General features: G+C 42.2%; 1 protein-coding gene across 1 annotated transcript in view; it reads right to left on the bottom strand.

The window, feature by feature from the left end:
* Nucleotides 1–1,114: 1,114 nt before the first annotated feature.
* SMAP2 (small ArfGAP2) overlaps nt 1,115–20,773 on the bottom strand; it is a 58,636-nt gene continuing 38,977 nt past the window's right edge. The window contains exons 2-10 of the mRNA XM_055401902.2: nt 16,568–16,701; nt 15,379–15,464; nt 14,290–14,368; nt 10,627–10,713; nt 9,404–9,485; nt 8,294–8,403; nt 7,327–7,492; nt 6,606–6,922; nt 1,115–2,489 (exon numbers count right to left, since the gene is read on the bottom strand). Of these exons, the coding sequence (XP_055257877.1) occupies nt 2,364–2,489; nt 6,606–6,922; nt 7,327–7,492; nt 8,294–8,403; nt 9,404–9,485; nt 10,627–10,713; nt 14,290–14,368; nt 15,379–15,464; nt 16,568–16,701 (1,187 nt within the window). The 3' untranslated portion in view covers nt 1,115–2,363. The remainder of the gene's footprint in view (nt 2,490–6,605; nt 6,923–7,326; nt 7,493–8,293; nt 8,404–9,403; nt 9,486–10,626; nt 10,714–14,289; nt 14,369–15,378; nt 15,465–16,567; nt 16,702–20,773) is intronic.

The following is a 20,773-nucleotide window of genomic DNA, read 5'->3' as shown; positions in this document are numbered from 1 at the left end:
ATACCGCCACCAAACCATTTTCAATGCAGACGTCAACCTTTGCTCTGCTTTTTTTACGGATCTCCACACAACTGGCTCCTTATTCAGGTCTCAGTTGAAATGTAACCTCCTTCTGACTGCTCCACCCAAATGGTCCCATACCCACCCTCTCGCCTAATCTTGTCTTACCTTGTATTATTACCACCTGAAATCAAGTCATTCATTTATTTTATTGTCCATCTCTCCTACCACACTATCCTATGAGATCAGGGAGTTTTGATTCACTGTTTTATTCCAGAGCCTAAGATAGTGCTGGGCATATTGAAAGCTTTCTTTAAACACTTGTTGAATGAGTTGACATAGGCCTGGCACATAGTATTTGCTAATATTTGAGGGCAAAGTACCCTGTGTGCTAAATGTACCGCAGGAATTGCTTCTTTGTACACAAGCCCCATTTTATACTGATACACAGGGGTTTAGTATCAGCTTTACACTGATACACAGGGCTTTAGTAGCCAGGTCACAGAGCAAGAAGGGATATGAACACTGGCAGCCTGGCTCAGAGCTTTCTGAGCCATTGTGCTCTCACACATGGAAGTATTCAAAAGGTGTACTTGAAGGAAGGAAAGCGGTGGGAGGGGGGGAATCTCAGTTTTTCTATTGTGGTGGGTACTTCTAGTTCCGATGAGTTCTGATGGTCTGGGACTCCAGCCAGTACAGACATCCAGAGTCCACTCCCTCACAACTCTAGATTCCACTGGAAAAAGGCTACCTTTCTGACTGCCTGAGTCTTGACCTGGCTCTTGGGTATGCTCCCTATGCTGTTGCTTTTTTTTTTTAATTAAAATACAGTTGATTTACAATGTTGTGCCAATCTCTGCTGTACAGAAAAGTGACTCAGTTATACGCACACACACACACATATATATATTTACATTCTTTTCTAAATATTCTTTTCCATTCTGGTTTATCCCAGGAGACTGGCTATAGTTTCCTATGCTATAGTAGGACCTTGTTTATCCATTTTTAATGTAATCATGTTTTAAAATACAGAAAGTGAGGGAACTGCCCCTGGAAAGCAGAAAACCTGGGTAGAACTCACCCTCCTCCACGAGTGACACACAGTGAAAGCGAGTGAGCGGTGCTTCCCTGCAATATTTATTAAGGAATTTACACATACACAGGAGAAAGGCAACCAGGAGTTGTGGTTCCCACAGATGAAATCTTTTAAGCAACGTTTTCTTGTTTTAATTTTCAAGTGGGGTGAATGATGACTGAGAGGAAGGCTGCCCAGGCGCCCTGCCTCATACACCTGGACAGTTGGGAGCGCAGGGCAGCCTGGACACACCAGTATGAAACAGCAACTGGCAGGTCGGAGAGGGGAAAGGAGGAAGGGAACTACCAATGAGATTGTAAAAATTTTTTTTAACTAAAGAAAAACTGGCAACAGTTTTAGGCTGTCGATAAATTAACTCCTCTCTGTTGTAAACCTAAAACTAAAAAAACAAAAACAAAAATACCCAGAGCAGACGAGGAAAGAGTGGGAGGTGGAATCCATACACACACATAAGCAGTACACACGTTAAGCTCTGCATTCCCACTGGAGGGGCTGGTCCTCCAGCCACAAAGCCAGACCCTACCAGATGAAGGCAGGGAACGGGGTATGTGTCTTCGTGTGGGACCTTTGAAGAGTCTTTGGTGCTAAGAAAGGCTGACCGAAGCCGCAAGTCCTGAAGTCTCAGATCCAGGAAACAATTCAGCATGAAGTAGAGTCATATTTTTGCTCATCCTCGCCCCAGGGCTGGGGCCAAACTGCTCTAAGACTCCAGGAGCATTTAATTCGATTTCAGTACTTTTTTAATTTCCATAAATCAGGGGAGCATGATGCTTCCTTTCTCACCCCCAAAATTTAAACCTATGGAAATACTGGGTTGGCCAAAACATTCTTTTGGTCAACCCAATAACTTATCAACACATATAGAAGGAGCTCGAAACTCTCCCCTCTTTGCCTAAAATACAACCCCAACAGACCTTTGTGAGTCTGACAGGAAGCTTCACCTTGTGGGAAAGGCGCTCAAAGGTGTGCACATCTATCCTGTCTAAGTGCCTTCTGCCAGCAGTTCCTAAGGTGCGGCTGCCAGGAGAGAACCTGGCTGAGGCTGGGGAGCGGATCAGGACAGCTGGGGGACAGCTACGACAGGAAGCAACAGAGAGGTCCGCAGGTTTGGGATGCGGTTGGGCTAGGCAGGATGCCAAGTCCTAAGTGACCCGGACAGAGAGACTTCTAAACCAAACAGAGAGAAACAGGAGAGGAGGATGGGGAAAGAGGAAACACAGGGAGAGGGGGCGATGGGGACAGTGGCAGTCATCCGGGTGTGCTGTTCCTATTTCCATATCTGAGGGCTGAGCGTCTGATTTGCTGCCTGTCCGTTCCCGCCGTTCATGGACTGTCCATAGCTCAGCATGCCGTTGGTGCCACAGAAGTTCATCCCGGCCATCTGCTGGGTCATCTGAAAGAGAGACAGGAGGCTCTCAGACAGGCTGTGGGCACGGGGCCAGTTAGAGCAAAGGGCGGGAAGAAGTCCTTCCGCCTGTGGGGAGAGGAGGGTGAGACAAAGGGGAGCTCTGTCGTGAACAGAACTGCCCTGAACCTGCACAGATCATTCCGGGGACACCAGACCACAACAGTGGAGGCCTCTGCAGAAGGGAGTTGCTGTCTGAGACTAACGCTCAGGGAAGGGAAGGGGGAATCCTGGAGTGAGCTGACATAAAAGCGGCACAGGAGGTTATTCTGTTTCCTTTTCACTCTCATTCTGAAAAGAAGGGGCCTATTGTGAACTGGCTGGAGCCAACCCTGAGAGTATAAAGAGAAGCCCCCAGCCAGCCAGCACTCCTGTCTTTTCTCCAGCAAAGTCATTATCCAGAGTGTCAGGGAAAGTGCTGTGCATGCTCGAGTAGAAAGAAGACAAAGAAAAGGAAACTGGACATTTCAGAAAGAACAAAGGCAGGCAAAAAAAAAAGACCAACATGTCTTCACTGTATGAGAAAGGAAGTTGCTGGGAGAAAAGGGTCGGTGGGATCAGGCCTGGGTGGGGTTGAGGCCCCTTTAGGAATTCAATTAAAAGACTGGCTCCTGGCAGTGAACAGACGAAACTGTTTATCAAAGAAAAATGCCTTAAATTTCCCAAGTCTGGTATATTTTCTGTATAAGATCTTTTCCTTTAGGAGAAAGGCTAACTTATTTTTCTTCCATCAACTTTTAAAGAAAATTTCAAATTTACAGAAAGGTTGAAAGATCAGGATAATGAGACCCATACATCTTTCCTTAAATTCAACAACTGGTAACATTTTTGCTTTATTTTATCTTTGATATATACATATGTATCAGCTTTAAAAAAATTTTCATAGACATTGAAAACTGCAGATATTGTGACATTTCACCTCTTAATAAATCAGGAGGCATCTCATAAGAAGCTTCCCAGGTGGTGCTAGTGGTAAAAAACCCACCTGTCAATGCAGGAGACGAAGATCCCCTGGACAAGGAAATGGCAACCCACTCCAGTATCCCTGCCTAGGAAATCCCATGGACAGAGAAGCCTGGCAGGCCACAGTCCATGGGGTAGCAAAGAGTCAGACTCTTAGGTCTCATATGAAAGAAGACTTTCCTAGAATCACAATACAATGAACATGCTCAAGATATTTCACATTAATACTATATTCTAATATATATTACATTTCATTTTTCATCTCTTTAGCCTGCTTTAACCTAGAGGAGTTTCCCTGCCATTTTTTCCTAACACCATTTGAAGAGTCCAGGCCAGTTATTTTAGAGAAAATCCTTTAATTTCGATTTATCTCATGTTTTCTTCTGATTGGATCCAAGTTAAATATTTGTGGCAAAAATTCTAATATATATATTTTTTGATGTGGACTACTTTTAAAGTCTATTGAATTTGTTACAATACTGCTTCTGTTTTATGCTTTGGTTTTTTGGCTGTGAGGCATGTGGAATCTCAGCTTCCCCGACTAGGGATCAAACCCACACCCCCTGCATTGGAAAGTGAAGTTTTAACCACTGGACCACCAGGGAAGACCCCCAAAATTCTATGTAAGTGATATTATATCCTTCTTCGTATAAGATACCAAGAAACGCATAAAACTAATGTGCCCCACTGTTGATAATTTTACGTTTGATCACTTATCTAAGGTTGTATCCATCATATGTTTTTTCATTGTAATTAATAAGTAATCTGAAGGGTATTTCTTTGCAAATATGTGAATACCCTGTTCTTTCTATAATTATTAGTTGTCATTCTTCTGCAAAGAAGGCTTTCTCTCCCTCCATCCCACACCCATTTTTAAAAAAATATGGACTCATGGATTTTTTTTCTTATCATACAAAGCCTAAAAGTTTACTGCGATATGTTTGAGGTGACCATTCTGAGTCAGTTCTTCCAGATACACACACAGTAGTTTCTTTCAACATTATATTCAAGTCCTTTATTTCTAGGAAACACTCTTAAATTAAGTTTTAAATATATTAATCCTGTTCCACTATTTTATCTTTCTTCTTTGTGTGAGTGCTAAGTCTCTTCAGTCTTGTCCGACTCTTTGTGACCCAATGGATTGTAGTCCTCCGCGCTCCTCTGTCCATGCATGGGACTCTCCAGGCAAGAATACTGGAGTGGCCTGCCATGCCCTCCTCCAGGGGATCCTCCCAGACCTAAGAGAACCTGCATTGGCAGGCAGGTTCTTTAGCACTAGTGCCACCTTTGAGGGTTGCCCAACAAACATATTTATGTTAGATCTTCTTTGCCTAAGTTCTTTCTTTCTGATTCTTTTTAGTGCTCTCTATATTTAGCTTCCTTTCTCTAAGCTATTTCATGCCTTTCCTCTATGCCAAATACATTTTCAGTTGAATCTATTCTCCTCTGACTAACTTGTAATTCAGTCTATTTTTAAGATAATTGTGTCGTTTCTCAATTTGTTTCCTGAGTTCAGTAAACTTTCATTTCACAACTTCCAGTTATTTGTCCATTTTGGTTCTAAGTTTTTCACTTTTTGATTCAAGCTGTTTTGTCTTACCTGCAAGTGTTTGTTAGAGGACATTTAATTCAGGATCGTGTAACAGTTTTCTTCTACTTCATGACTGGTTTTGGAGAAAGAATTTTCATTCCTCAAGATGTTTAGACTTCATTTTTTATTTTCTTCTCATAATAGTTTTGCTTGCTACTTTCTGTTTCTTTTGTGTGTGTATGCGTGTTCAATCGTGTCTGGCTCTTTGTGACCCCATGAACTGCAGTCCCCTCAGGCTCCCCTGTCCATGGAATTTTCCAGGCAAGAATACTGGGGTAGGTTGCCATTTCCTCCTCCAGGGGATCTTCTCCACCCAGGGATAAACCCCTCATCTCTTGCATCTCCTGCATTGGCAGGTGGATTCTTTGTAGTACCTTATTTTTCTGAATCAGCAATAACGCACACAGGTGAAAGGATCTGGGGAGACTTACTAAATTTCTTAGTTCAAGAGCGCCCTCTTCCGTTAGTAAAGTGAAATGACTGTTTGGTGGGGAGGAGGATAGTAGATCTGATTTTGTCATTCTCAATTTTTACTTCTTCACCACAAGGTCTCCAAAGAGCACCCCCTCATTCTAAGTCATCCTCATCACTCCTAAAAACAATGCTTTGCCAAAGCTACCCCCTATAGTCCTATCTATTTCGAGTCCTTTGCTTTTGATTCTCCAAGTAACCAGAGTAATACCCCACCAGGTCTCAGAAGACTTCTTAGCATGTCTCTAACCAGGGCAGGGCTTTCTCTTTCTTGGGGGTGTTTTATCATGCTCTGTCACCTCGAGCCCCCTACCTCTTCTCCTCTTTTCACACGGTCTCTCTGTGGTGCTGGCTCTGCTTGATGTCGGTGTTTTAAAATATGTATTTATTTTTGGCTGTGCTGGGTCTTTGGTGCTGCGAGGGCTTTTCTCTAGTTGTGAGCAGGTGCTACTCTCTAGTTGAAGTGTGCAGGCTTCCCACTGCTGTGGCTTCTCTTGTTGCAGAGCACAGACTCTAGAGCACACAGGCCTCAGTACTTGCAGCACTTGGGCTCAGTAGTTGCAGTTCCTGGGCTTTAGAGCTCAGGCTCAATAGTTGCGGCACATGGGCTCAGTTGCTCCTCAGAATGTGGGACCTTCTTGGACCAGGGATTGAACCCGTGTCTCTTGCCTTGGCAGATGAATTTTTTACCACTGAGCCACCAGGGAAGCCCTGGATTTTGGTGTTTATAATCGTGTAATTTGAGGTCTGCAGTATTCTATTAGATGCAATAGTCGTTGCTTATGGGTTCTTTTATTGGCACCTCTTGTTTATCTGGACAGATTGTTTTGATGAATGTGTGAAGAGTTTTAGAATCAGGCAATTATCCTTATTCTACAGGAACCCAAAATGCCTCAGAAAGTCTGAGGTTAGATAGACCTTCTGTTAAAGTAAATAAATAAATGAAGCAAACCCAAGAATGTCTCTGGCGTTATCTCATTTACACTATCAGGATTCAAAGGATAAGGGGGCAGACACTAAGCAAGACGGCCTTGAGGAAGGCTCAGAACTCTTGTCCTGAGTGAAATGGAGCAGCTTACCTGAGTAAGGTTCCACTGCAGCTGCTGAGCTGGCTGAACCCCATACATAGTCTGCGGCATAGCTGCCATGCCTGCCATGTAGCCGGCCTGCTGGGTGGTCATCATTCCGTTTGGTACACCCATCATGGAGGCCTGCATGCCCCCCATATAGCCTGCAGGCATGGCCATTGGGGCAACCATCCCAGAAGCTCCTGGCTGAGCTACCATGCCTACTGGTGGGGGCATCATGCTCCCCATTAGGCTGTTAGGAGGTGTAACACCAGGGAAGCTGGGGTAGGCAGTGGGATATGCCATCTGAGCAGGAGCCATGAACATTGCTGCCAAGAGAACAGACATATAGATTTGTGAAAGAGGAATGCACACGAGGTCAATCCAAATGTTCACTGGCTGCTCCTTCCAGCTAGAATTCCTCAGACAGATTCTTTACAAGACTTGCTCTGGCTTCCAGTGGGCTGCAGACCCAGGCACTTCCCCTTTAGGGTCCAGATCCAGATCCCGAGTCAGGCTTCACAGAGGCCAGACTCCACAGAAGCGTGGCTCTGAGTTACATTAATATCTATTTCCTGATACTCAGTGGCTTCACAAGAAATGTCATGTTCAGGCTTGTTTGGAGTATGATGTCAGGGCCTCCAGAGCAACTGCCCCGGCACAACAAGTAATTCCTGCGTGGAAGGCCTCCCGTTTCTGCCTGGCACCCCACCATGGCCCCTGTGTGCTCTACCTTGGGTGGGCATCTGCGGCGTCTGGGGCCCATACAGTGACAGGATGGAGTCTTTAGACAGCTGCTTCTTGCTTGTTTCTTCTGATTTGCTCCCTGGCTCTGGAAACAGGTTCAGGTTTTCTGGAACTGAGCCAGCACTCCCTGGGGTTGGCATGGAACCTACAACCTTAGGACAAAGGGCAGGGAGGAATTGGAATGGGCCTCCTGGGGTTCTCTGTAAGGACCTCCCTCATCTCTCTGCTGCTTCTAACATTTGCATTGAGAAAACATGGCTTGAGTTAGTAGCTTCCTGACACTTTTACAATACAAACATCTGGAAACACCTGATAGTTAAGCTCTGGTACAATTCTTTGCTCTTTAGCAAAACAATGTGATTTGGTGAAAAACTAACAAATTAAAATGACCTACAAATGATGCAGCCAGAGAGAACTAAGATGCCAGTACCACTGTTTACTGGTTGTGTAACTTTTACTAGTCATGTAACTAGTTTACTAGTCATGACTGTTTACTAGTCATGTAACTTTTCTGAACTCTTTCCTCATCTAGAAGACCCATTTTGCAGGATTGTGGTGAATATTTTAAATCATAAGTGAAATATACAAAATGATACACAAAATCACCTAGCACTGCGCTTGGTGTATACAGCAGGTATTCCACAAATTGGAGTCATTGACGGTTTCAAGCCTTTCCTTACAAACTCTCTGGCAATAACTCAGGCTGAGGAGCTGACTTATAGGATTAGCCTTTACAATCTGACACATCTTCAACAGAAGTTCACATAAAGGGCCCACTCTTTTTGGGCAAGAGACAAAATGGAATGAATAGGCTGTAACAGAGATGACAGGGTTAGGGGAAGAATCAAGAAAATCAAATTCCACCAATAACGCATGACTTGATTCCAGGATTAAATTATCAAAAGCACCCTTGACAGAATGCTCTTTCCTCCTGAGGCACCCACAAGACTCACCTTTCTGGAAACTGAAGAAGAGGGAGATGAAACAGAGGCCAAAAGATCTAAATCCTTCTCTAGGGTATTACTGGTCTTACCATTTGCAATGGAGCAGGATACAGGAGCATCTGGAAAGAGAGACCAAATTTAAAATGTAGCCCTGCTTATTAAGCCCATTCCCTTCTTCTCTTCCAGACACAAAGTAGAGAAGGCCCACATGCTCCAATCATAGACCCTGAAATCTAGGCTCTGGAACCATACAGCTTGGATGAGGCATCTCACAAGATTCCCGAGAACACAATGGAAAAGCCTGTAGCTCAGGCAAAGGACAGGAGGAACTTGGGCTTGAAGGCTACATTAGCACCACTGCAAGGGAGCTGGCTGGCTCCCTTCTGGCTATTTGAGGGGCAAAGCTGTGTAGGATTTATTCTCAGAGAGAAATGAAAAGTACAGACATTGGAAGCTGAAGCAGCCAATACTCAGCAGGAATGGACTGAAACAAAGTGCAGCCATCAGTACTATGAAAAGTACGAATAGGCTCTATTTCTGAAAGGGGCAGAACCACTGGCTCAGGGTTTCCAAAGTTTGGAGGAAAATGACCACAAGGTAAGGGGCCGTCTCAGAAACAGGATGCACCTGGAAAACGAGAGGGTCGAGGGCAGGGCTCACAGGTGCTGGTCGAGTGAGACTTGCAGACACTTGCCGAATGCTCAGTGTGTGGGGGCAAAGAGTAAGAGCTTTAGAGGCATTATTTCATTTAGTCCTCCCAACAACATCTCTGATGTAGACTCATCATCCTCACTACAGGAGGAAAGTAATGTTGAGAGGCTGAGCAAGCTCCCCAAGGTCACAAAGACAGTAAGTGGCAGAGTTGGGACTCTGGCTTCAAAGGCCATGCTGAACCAGTACTGGACTTAACCACTCCTCTATTACTGTACTGTCTCCCTAAAGAATGTCAGCACTTTTTAGAACAACTGCTTAGATGTAAAACAGCAGGAAGAATAGGAGGGAACAACCTTAGTGATGAAGCCACCAACTGAAGAACCCCATCTCTACCTATCTCCCCAGGATCACAGAGAATTCATCAACATTTGTGAGATTACAGGAGTGGAAAGGTCGAGCTCTTACCAAGGCCCAAGAGATCCACCACCGGAGCTTTGGATTTCGGGGAGGTTTTCCGAGGTAGCTGTGGATCTTCTTTTTTCTGTGGCTAGGGTTAAAATGTGTTACAGAAAGAAATAAGCAGGTGTTTTTGAAGCCTCTGTTCCCCTCTCCAACCGTAAAGCCACAGGGATTCTTGTGGCATGGATGCTGTTATTCAAAGAGAGTTACCAAAGAAACAGAACTCAGGAAGTGTTGTGTGAAAAAAACCAAATCAGAAGGCATAGTGCAGAAATCAAACCTAAAGTGAAAAACAAAACTGTCATCTGCACTTGCCTGGCTTTCTAAAGAGACAGATCTTTCTGAAACCAAGACAACCACAGACCAGGGTATCCAACAGAAGCAGCAGTTTTTGATCCCAGGAGAAGCAAAGAATAAAGGCAGGTGTCTTATGGTACAAAAGGTAATGGCCAACACTTCTCCCAGTGATTAGAAAACCTTTAATACCCAAAGGAAACTCATTTTATAGGTTACCTAATTCCCTCTGCCAACATCACTACGGACTGTGTTCTGCAGACAATACAATTCAGAATGATGCTAAAAGACCCTCGAAGGAAAACAGTAAAAAGTCTTCTTTCCAAGATTCCAAACTCCTATGTTAAGAGTTTTGACCCAGGGATTGAACCCATGTCTCTTAATCTCCTATACTGGCAGGCAGGCTCTTTACCACTAGTGCCACCTGGTAAGCCCCATCTTAGAGTATCTACTACCACAGCCATAAGGTGTCCGGTGGGAAAAGAAAGGTGCCTACTTCATTATGACAGAGCGAGAATACAGAAGGGATGGCTTAAAATGAATTAGTATGGTCTGGCTCCTGGACTGTTCTTAACAGCAACAGGAAAATGAGGTACAGAAGGCCTAAGGAGAGAAGGACTAACGTAGCATCTGCTCAGAAGGTATCACAGAGCCTTGGCATTCCGCCGTGAAATGTGCCTCTTGCTCAGATGGGACAGGTGTCGTTCCCAAGCTCCCATCTGGACTTCAAAGGCAGTGTGACAGAGCAGATCAGGCAGCAACAAGGCGACGGGAAAGCAGCAGAAATGGCAGTGGGTGATCTAATTTGAATGCAGCCCCCTTTTAGTCCCAGGCGCAATGGTGCGCTGTGCTCTCCTCTCCCCCACTGCCCTCCCCTCCACACATGTCAGCACACTCTAAGCCATCCACACAGCACACACACTTCCCCCACTTACCATTTTCACTTTCTCAAAAACAACAGGTTCCATTTTTTTCTCTGGAGCTGGTTCGCTCCCTCTTTTCCACTTGTTATCTTTTTCTTTCTATGACGATTTAAAAAAACAAGACAAAGAACAGACCCCACAGTGACTAACAGTTCAACAAATTATCATTCTAAATGCCTCAAAAGGACACACAAATCCCTACTGAATCTGATGGACTGTGGGAGGGTCTTGTGTGGGGCTTGAGCGCTGGCCTCTTCCACCATGGCCTCAAGGCTGTAGAGAGGCATCTTTCAAATTTCTTAAGTACCTCCCTCCTTGTTCTGTCCAATCCATGTATGACTGTCAGTGTGCAGACCGGGTTATCTATAGAGGTTAACACATTTCACCGGTTTGCTGTCCCTTTTGGACCCAAGTTTAACTTGCTCATCTTGGTACAGTAGTGAAAAATGTTCATTTTACTTGACATACAGCCGTTAATCAAAGGTTCTCTCCCTTACAAACATGAGCCAAGTGTTAAGTGTTTCCTTATATATAAAATGTGAGTAATAAGAGCTGTGAACTAACCCCACAGGGCTATCACCTGGATCAAAAGAACAACATAACATAAATGTAATTTGATATATATTAAAGGATATTGTATAAATACAATGAATAAAGTTTGAAGTCCCCCATCTGCCTCTTCTAGCCAGAGGGTTTTGTTGTCTAGTCACTCAGTCGTGTCTGACTCTGTGATCCCATGGACTGCTGCATGCCAGGCTACCCTGTCCTTCACTATCTCCCAGAGTTTGTTCAAACTCATGCCCATTGAGTCAATGATGCCATCCAACCATCTCATCCTCTGTCACTCCCTTCTCCTGCCCTCACTAATCTTATTTGTAAAATGCAGGACAACGGGAGCTGAAGCTCCAATACTTTGGCCACCTGACACGAACAGCCGACTCATTGGAAAAGACCCTGATGCTGGGAAAGACTGAAGGCAAAAGGAGAAGTGGGTGGCAGAGGATGAGGTGGTTGAATGGCATCACCAATTCAGTGGACATGAACCTGGGTGAACTCTGGGAGACGGTGAAGGACAGGGAGGCCTGGCATGCTGCAGTCCATGGGGTCACAAAGAGTTGGACACCACTTAGCAACTGAGTAACAAATACACACGAAAAATGGTCAGCCCTGATAATGAGCAATAAGTGAAATTTTAAATGCACTTTTGGGCTGAATTCCCTGGCACTCCAGTAGGTTAGGACTCTGAACTTTCAATGCTGAGTGCAGGTTTGACCTGGTTGGAGAAATAAGATTTCAAGCCATGAGGCATTGCCAAAAAAAAAAACCATTTTGGGGAGGAGAAAAAAATCTTAATACCTATCAAATATTGGTAGGGATGGAGTAAAACTATTCTACTCATCCAATGCGGAGAAGACAGTATAAAACAGTACAACTTCTAAAAAGTATACTGGCAAAAGTACGAAGAGACAAATACTGAAACCCTTTGACCAAGATAATATTGTATCTTGTAATATACCTTAAGAAAAATAATCCAAAACATGGAAAAAGTTGATGAGAAGAAGTTCATTCCAGAATAACATATCCGAAGAAAAACTTAACCTTTATGCCACAGAGGGGAATAGTAAAACAAACTGTGATCTAGCTACTCACTGAACAAGAGGCAATGATTACAAACTGTGAAAAGTAACAAGTAAACAGGTGACAAGTAAAAACATGATGCGCTAAGTTAAAGGAGAGCGGGAGACATGCTATCCAACTACATCACAATTATGCCTCCAAGAAGTAACCTCACAGGGGAAAATGGGGGAAACACACGGATGATAGTCATTATGAAGGTAAGAGTAGGCATGGATTTTCCACTTTAACTTTCATATTATCTATAAAGTGACATTATAATCATGAAGAGCACACGCAGCTATGCTTGTTGCATACATAGTGTAATACTTTAATATAGAACATTTTATTTCTCGAAATTAAAAACATCTTATCTGCCCATTTAAAAAGAAAACTCTTCAACAAAGCCAGTTTCTTTTAGATTTGATATTAAATGACTTCACTTAGCAAATATTAATTCTTGGCATATAAATCTTCACAAAGATATTTTTTAAAAGTCTAAATACATCAAATACAAAGTTTTTAAATAGCTCTTTGGCACACAGGAAACATTTCCTTTCTAAGTGAAAACACTGAGTGAGTAAAACAGGCTGCTTTCATGGGCATGGTACAGCAGCAACATAATTATGAATGAATACCATATATCTCCATACAGCAACTCTTTTCTCTTCTCCTACCTTCTGAATTACCTCAGATACCTTTTTTTTTGACCTTGTCTGATTTCATATGTTCTTGTACAATGAACAGAGCTAAGCAGACAGACTACGGTTTTCTACAAAGGAAAGGAAATGTCTGTTTCTTTTGGTTTCAAACTCTTTTTGATGATGCCATCCAAGCCCTAAATGTACACTGGGTTAAGTCTTTTCTTGGAAGAGTTATGACACATCCCTTTTCTGGATGACTGTGACGTAAGAGTACTTCATACAAAGCTGAGAAGGAATTATTGTTACCTAACTACATGTATTACCCTGCACTTACTTGCCCACATTGAAATCAACTACCGCTTAGTGCCCCTTTTCACACAAGATCGAAAGATCAGTCTTGAGCTAATTCCAATTAGTTTGACTTTATCTGGAAGGGCTGAGCTGCTGCTACTGCTGCTGCTGCTAAGTCACATCAGTCGTGTCCGACTCTGTGCGACCCCATGGACGGCAGCCCAACAGGCTCCTCTGTCCTTGGGATTCTCCAGGCAAGAATACTGGAGTGGGTTGCCATTTCCTTCTCCAGGAAGGGCTTAGAGCCCTGTGTAAATGTAATGATTTCACTGGCTAGTACATGTTCCATTAAAATAAATAATAGATAGAGGATAGATGATAGGTAGATAGGTCTTTTGCTAGAACTGGAGAATCCCATATTCCCCATACTTCCTTAGCTAGAGAAACAAGTCGATTATTTCAAAGCAAATTTATTACAGTCTTGTCAAAAGCTTTTTGAAGTTTAAGTTAGTCATATTTATAGGTTCCCCTCTAGCAGTCACATTAGTCAGGCATATTTTATTCTTCTAGAAACCATGTTGCATTTCCTCTTGTACCCTGTATTTCAGAATCTAACCACATGCCTAGGATGCAAAGTGTATTTGGCAACTGGGAGTCTCCTAAAACTCCTCTCAAGAACAAGTGTTCCATTGGCAGTCAGTCCCCTGACACAATGGAAATATATGCTGGTCAAATTTAAGGAAACGCTGGTGATAGAATTACACCAATTTTGGTAACTTCATTTACAGAAAAAAAAAATGCACAAACATGTATGTAAGTGTACACGTACTATTCTATTTGATCTAGTATGCCCAACATATCCAAATAAAGAAATAATTTGGAACTAGAAATCACTGACATCTAAATTCAGATCACAGTAAAAAATTCACTGATGGTTAGTCCATCCCTGAGGCAAAAGTTTGCTCCATGATATCTCATGGTCTTGATTCAATAGCTGGCTTTATTCTACTTTTTTTGTTTTTGTGGTCTTAGAGTATTTTGGTAGCTGCTCTTCAAATTCTCCCCAGGCCTGATTAATAAGCAAGTTATTTATTATGAACAAAAACTTGAAAGATTTACAACCAACCCTAAAAGCACTGATGTCCAGACTTCGGTCCATGTATTTCTTCTTCTCATATTTATCTCGAATAAATCCCTCGACCGCACTGCAAGAAGTTTATTAAGGATAAAGCAAACAAATCTTTCTCACAGAATGACTATAAAAGATCAATTTGTATCCCATGAGCACTGTTCTCCTATCTTCCTTCTGCCTGGTTTCCCCATGCGGCTCCTGTCTCTCCTGGCTTATCCCTAACCAAAACTTTAAAATGCCTCCTTCATGGCTACTGCAGGGAATCACCATTTCCTACGTCTTCCTTCAGAGTAATGAGAGCAGAAATGGGATCACTCTTTGTTTTGACATCAGTGGAGGCTGTGGCTGTTCTACTGATAGAATACAGGTAAAGTAGTCAGTTATCTATTTGAAAGTCCTTAAGTCAACAGGACTGAAACAGACATCTGAGTGCCCCTTAAAAAAATATACAGGGCTCCTGTGCCCCACTGCCAGATTCTGATCTGGTGTCCTCTGCAGGGCTCCAAATCTACATTTAGTAGGTTCCCCTTGTACCCACCAAAATCAAACTCTATCAAGATAGTCTACAAGCCATATTTTAAGAAGCACTGCCTTCAGGGAGTTTTGTTTTATGAGCTGGGTGCTATCTCCATTTGAGGGGCTGAGGGAAGAAAGTTATGGATTAACTGGTCAACAAGTTAATTCTTTCAGGTAGGGCATAAAAAGGCATTAAAAACTAGTGGCAGTTTTGCTGAATCAACATAGCACAATAAACTATTCTTTTTATCAAACAATAGTTTCAGAGATCCAAAGACTATTGGAGATGTCACTCTATGGAAGAATTCACAGTGAACCACAGCAGTCTTAATTTCTGGATGAGTCGCCCCTGTGTGACACCCCCAATCTGACATTAGAGAGTATACATGGGCTTTCTATATGTCTTGGTTGCAGGCGAGAGGAAAAGCCAAACTTCAACTCATCCACATATAAAGATGGCCCAGTCAGATCACAGGTTCTGAGTCTTCCGTAACTCTCCCAAGACACTACCAACACCACCACCACCAATAAAACCATTTAGCCTTCGAAGTTGCTCCAAAAAGATACTGGTCTATTTGAGGTCGCCGAAAGGTCTCAGGCAGGTAGGCTTCATAAAGTCGGTTTGCCTTTCCATTCCCCATCTCTTGCATGCACTGCAATCAAAGAGATGTGGAAACAAGGAATGTCACATTAGGAAAGAACTGAAAAGCTTCTTATCCAACTGCATCATTTTACAATCGAAGAACCAACCTAGGGAGTGGCAGAACCGAGATTTAAACATTCTGACTTCCAGTTCATGATTCTCTCTGCTCTGCTCCCAACCGTTTCCTTCCACAGCTGTCTTTCCTGCCACTCTGTCTCCTTTTATTGAAAGATTTGTCTAACAAGATATATTTGATTCAACAGTAATTTAAGATCCCATTTGAAAGTCCAAGACATAGAGCTGCCAATCCAAATGTCTACTTGGCAGGCAATGATCAGTGCCTAATCAGGCAGTAACTAGGAACAACTACAATTCTGAGTTTATAGTAGTAATTAACCTATCCACTGTACTACCAACAAATATGTTTCTCATTAGGCTTTTGAAAGACTCCTTAACATTTGTGAGAGATAAATTCCAAGATTTTTAAACATCTTCAAATTCTCAACAATCTCCATGGCATGTAATTTCCTTCATAAGATACAGTCAAGTATAACTGAAAAATAACTAATCTTTTAGTACTTCAGTGAATCTATAAAGATAACCTAAAGTAACTAATGTTTTTTATTTCAGAAATGCACATATGAATTCTGCTTGCCATTAGGTTGGTGGGCTGAGTGTGAGACACTTAAGTTAGTGAGTCCAGCCTGGCCCACCAACCTAACGGCAAGCAGGATTCATATATGCATTTCTGCAATAAAAAACATTAAAAGTATACATGTTGGACTTTTTTTTTTAAGTGAGTGTCTAAAATTACAAACATTAGATCTGAAAATGCCAAGGGCCTTAGAAAACAATACAAAGATCCTCCTTCATGCCTTCATGGATCCATGGGGTCCTAGTCCATAGAGTATTTGTGTTTTGAAGGAGGTAAAATATAAGTGGAATAACTTGTGTCTTAAATATAAAGATAAAAAATTTTAATGTGGCGTTAGTGTTGAATACTTAAACTTCCCTCCACCTTCACCTTTGTGCCCAGTTTGACTGAAACTCATCTGGAACTACTTTCACATGAAGTATGGGAGCAGTTGACTCGCTCCTGGGTTGTGTAAGTACCTGGATCTGTTCTTGAGTCCACTGGTCGAGGTTAACCGATTTTACCCTGGATATGTGCACCCCGAGATTCCTGTGGATTCCAGCACATCGAATGCAGATGAACACACCAATGTTCCAGGAGGCCCATCGTGGCCCTGTGGAGGTCAGGAGCAGGGCAATAAAGTAAAAATTAAAACAACATTCAAGACCCAAACCAGAATTATTTAGGTTATCAGATAACATTTCAGATAGAACATAAGTGAGAGAATTGTTACCACGATCACCTTTTAGATTTTTTAAAATTTTGTTTTTATTTTTTTGGCTGCATTGTGAGGCTTGCAGGATTTTAGTTCCCTGAACAGGGATTAAACCCCAGGCCTAGCAGGGAAAGCTCTGAGTCCTAACCACTGGACTGCCAGGGAATTCGCACAATCACCTTTTTTTGGTCATTGTTTTGTTCATTTTTTCCAAAAATGAGCCTTTTAAAAAATAGTTTAGAGTTTTTAAGTGTACAATATGGTGGTCTTTAGTATATTCACACAGTTATGTACCATCACCACTATCTAATTCCAGAATGTCTTCATCCTCCCCAAGAAGAAATCTCAAGCCCAGCAGGAAGCATTCCCCATTTCCTCCAAACTTCCCCCCACCCCAGCCCCTGGCAACCACAAATCTGCTTTTTCTTTCTACAGACTTGCCAATTCTGGACATTTCATAGAAATAGAATTATATAACATGTGGGCATTTGTGTATGGAACAATAGCTTTTTTTAGAGTCTTATAAAGATTGAACGGCAAATATTATAATATTATTACTTATGTTTTTAGAAATCCCAGGAGAACAGTGGCAGGTCATGTCACATTCTATTTAAAATCTTTCATGAACAGCCCTCCCTCAAGAAACTTTTCAACAGTGGTGAGACCTGGATTCAGTTTTCCTACTAGGAAAAAAGATACAGACATGTCATGCCAGCTCAAGGCTAAGCCTGAAATTTAAAACTCTGTTTATCCTCCCCTCCCCACCAGGACTATAAAATATACATCCAGATTCACTTAATAGGATCCTTTTCCCTAGGGCTAATGTCCCTACTTTATACAACTACAGCATTATTTAGATTCAAAATTGCCATAAAATAAAGATGCTTATAGCAATAAAAAAAAATCTCAGACATGTATTTTAATAAGTCTGTTACATAATCTCACATCCCCTGCCAACTTTGCTCACCTTAATAATCACTCTGGAAAAATTTCAAACTCCTCTTCATAACTTTTATACAGGGTAAAAGCAACTTACTTTTATATGACATCTGCCAAAGATTTACTGAAAAATCACTAATACTTCTTTTGCCACCACTCCAGTAGGCATAAATTCACCACATAAAAGAAGCATGATGTCAAGAGCTAGAGGTTGCAAAAAAGAAGTGAAAAGACACTAACTGGTTTTCTACAGAGATAAATAGCACCTGCATTTGGAACAAAAAAGGACACGAGGTTTTGGTTCTGCTGAACACAAACAATAGTGTGGTTAGTCTAAGGGTTTTGACAGAAGTTTTGTGTCTTTTTTAATTTATTTTTTTATTGAAAGATAATTGCTTTACGGAATTTTGTTGTTTTCTGTCAAACCTCAACATGAATTAGCCATTCAGTTCAGTTCAGTTCAGTCGCTCAGTCGTGTCCGACTCTCCGCGACCCCATGAATCACAGCACGCCAGGCCTCCCTGTCCATCACCAGCTCCTGGAGTTCACTCAAACTCATGTCCATAGAGTTGGTGATACCATCCAGCCATCTCATTCTCGGTCGTCCCTTTCTCCTCCCGCCCCCAACCTTTCCCAGCATCTGAGTCTTTTCCAGTGAGTCAACTCGTCGCATGAGGTGGCCAAAGTATTGGAGTTTCAGTTTTAGCATCAGTCCTTCCAATGAACACCCAGGATTGATCTCCCTTAGAATGGACTGATTGGATCTCCTTGCAGTCCAAGGGACTCTCAAGAGTCTTCTCCAGCACCACAGTTCAAAAGCATCAATTCTTCAGCGATCAGCTTTCTTCACAGTCCAACTCTCACATCCATACATGACCACGGGAAAAACCATAGCCTTGACTAGATGGACCTTGGTTGGCAAAGTAATGTCTCTGCTTTTTAATATACTATCTAGGTTGGTCATAACTTTCCTTCCAAGGAGTAAGCGTCTTTTAATTTCATGGCTGCAATCAGCACCCGCAGTGATTTTGGAGCCCCAAAAAATAGTCTGACACTGTTTCCACTGTTTCCCCATCTATTTCCCATGAAGTGATGGGACCAGATGCCATGATCTTCGTTTTCTGAATGTTGAGCTTCAAGCCAGCCTTTTCACTCTCCTCTTTCACTTTCATCAAGAGGCTTTTGAGTTCCTCTTCACTTTCTGCCATAAGGGTGGTGTCATCTGCATATCTGAGGTTATTGATATTTCTCCCAGCAATCTTGATTCCAGCTTGTGCTTCTTCCAGCCCAGCGTTCCTCATCATGTACTCTGCATATAAGTTAAATAAGCAAGGTGACAATATACAGCCTTGACGTACTCCTTTTCCTATTTGGAACCAGTCTGTTGTTCCATGTCCAGTTCTGACTGTTGCTTCCTGACCTGCATACAGGTTTCTCAAGAGGCAGGTCAGGTGGTCTGGTATTCCCATCTCTTTCAGAATTTTCCACAGTTTATTGTGATCCACACAAAGGTTTTGGCATAGTCAATGAAGCAGAAATAGATGTTTTTCTGGAACTCTCTTGCTTTCTCCATGATCCAGCGGATGTTGGCAATTTGATCTCTGGTGCCTCTGCCTTTTCTAAAACCTGCTTGAACGTCTGGGAGTTCACGGTTCACATATTGCTGAAGTCTGGCTTGGAGAATTTTGAGCATGACTTTACTAGCATGGGAGATGAGTGCAATTGTGCGGTAGTTTGAGCATTCTTTGGCATTGCCTTTCTTTGGGATTGGAATGAAGACTGACCTTTTCCAGTCCTGTGGCCACTGTTGAGTTTTCCAAATTTGCTGGCATATTGAGTGCAGCACTTTCACAGCATCATCTTTCAAGATTTGAAATAGCTCAACTGGAATTCCATCACCTCCACTAGCTTTGTTTGTAGTGATGCTCTCTAAGGCCCACTTGACTTCACATTCCAAGATGTCTGGCTCTAGGTCAGTGATCACGTTATCGTGATTATCTTGGTCGTGAAGATCTTTATTGTACATATTGTACATATATCCCCTCCCTTTCCAACCTTCCTCCCATCTCCCTCCCCATCCCACCCCTCTAAATTGACACAGAGCCCCTGTTTGAGTTTCCTGAGCCATACAGCAAATTCCTGTTGGCTATCTATTTTACATATGGTGATGTAATTTTCCATGTTACTCTTTCCATACATCTCAGCCTCTCCTCCCCTCTCCCTGTGTCCATAAGTCTGTTCTCCATGTCTGTTTCTCCATTGCAGACCTGTAAACAAATTCTTCAGTACCATCTTTCTAGATTCCTTGACAGAAGTTTTAATGAAGGAATGCTAGAGTCATATGGAAGAAAATTATTTTTAGAAATTTGAATCTGCAGCTATTATAAATAAAAAGGCAATTTCTAGATAAAGATATCACTCAGATACTATGATTAAAAACTGAAAATACAGAAGGCTCAAGTCCTCCTTATAACCACCAGGTGGTGTTCTCTGCCTGAAATTTTATCCCAATACCCTCTTACTGCTAAAATCTTGATATACTCAGAAATCCCCAGATTTGCAGAGTAGATCTGCCATGTAACTAACAAGCACACAAATGACCCACACACTTCTTTCAGAGGCAGTGAGTTACATAAACACAAAATGGAAAACCTAAATAGATGGAAATGAGATTCCTTAGGGTGCTGTGGGTCTATTTCGGGTTACAGGGAACTCAAGATAAAATCAACATTATACAGGATTAAAAGAGGGACCAAAAGTTAATATTTTATGTCTCTTTACCATTTTCCCTTTGCTCTAGATTCTAGAACTCATGATAAGATAGTTAAATTGTACTTGTTTGCTACAAAATCAGAAGCCAAAAACACGAATTAAAAGTTAGCTGTGAAGTGTTACGCTACTTGCTTCCTGACCCTAAGTCTGGAGAAGATGATTCCCAAACATAACATAGCCACTGTCACAATTGCGGACTTTCTCCAGATTGCATTCCAGAGTGTAAAGTCTCTGAGGAATACAGGACTAAATCCTGATA

Source organism: Moschus berezovskii, chromosome 4 (genome assembly GCF_049115385.1).
Source record: "Moschus berezovskii isolate FMDL1 chromosome 4, NW_MosBer_1.0, whole genome shotgun sequence".
Classification (NCBI taxonomy): Eukaryota; Metazoa; Chordata; class Mammalia; order Artiodactyla; family Moschidae; genus Moschus; species Moschus berezovskii.
This window is presented reverse-complemented; position numbering and strand designations above follow the sequence as displayed.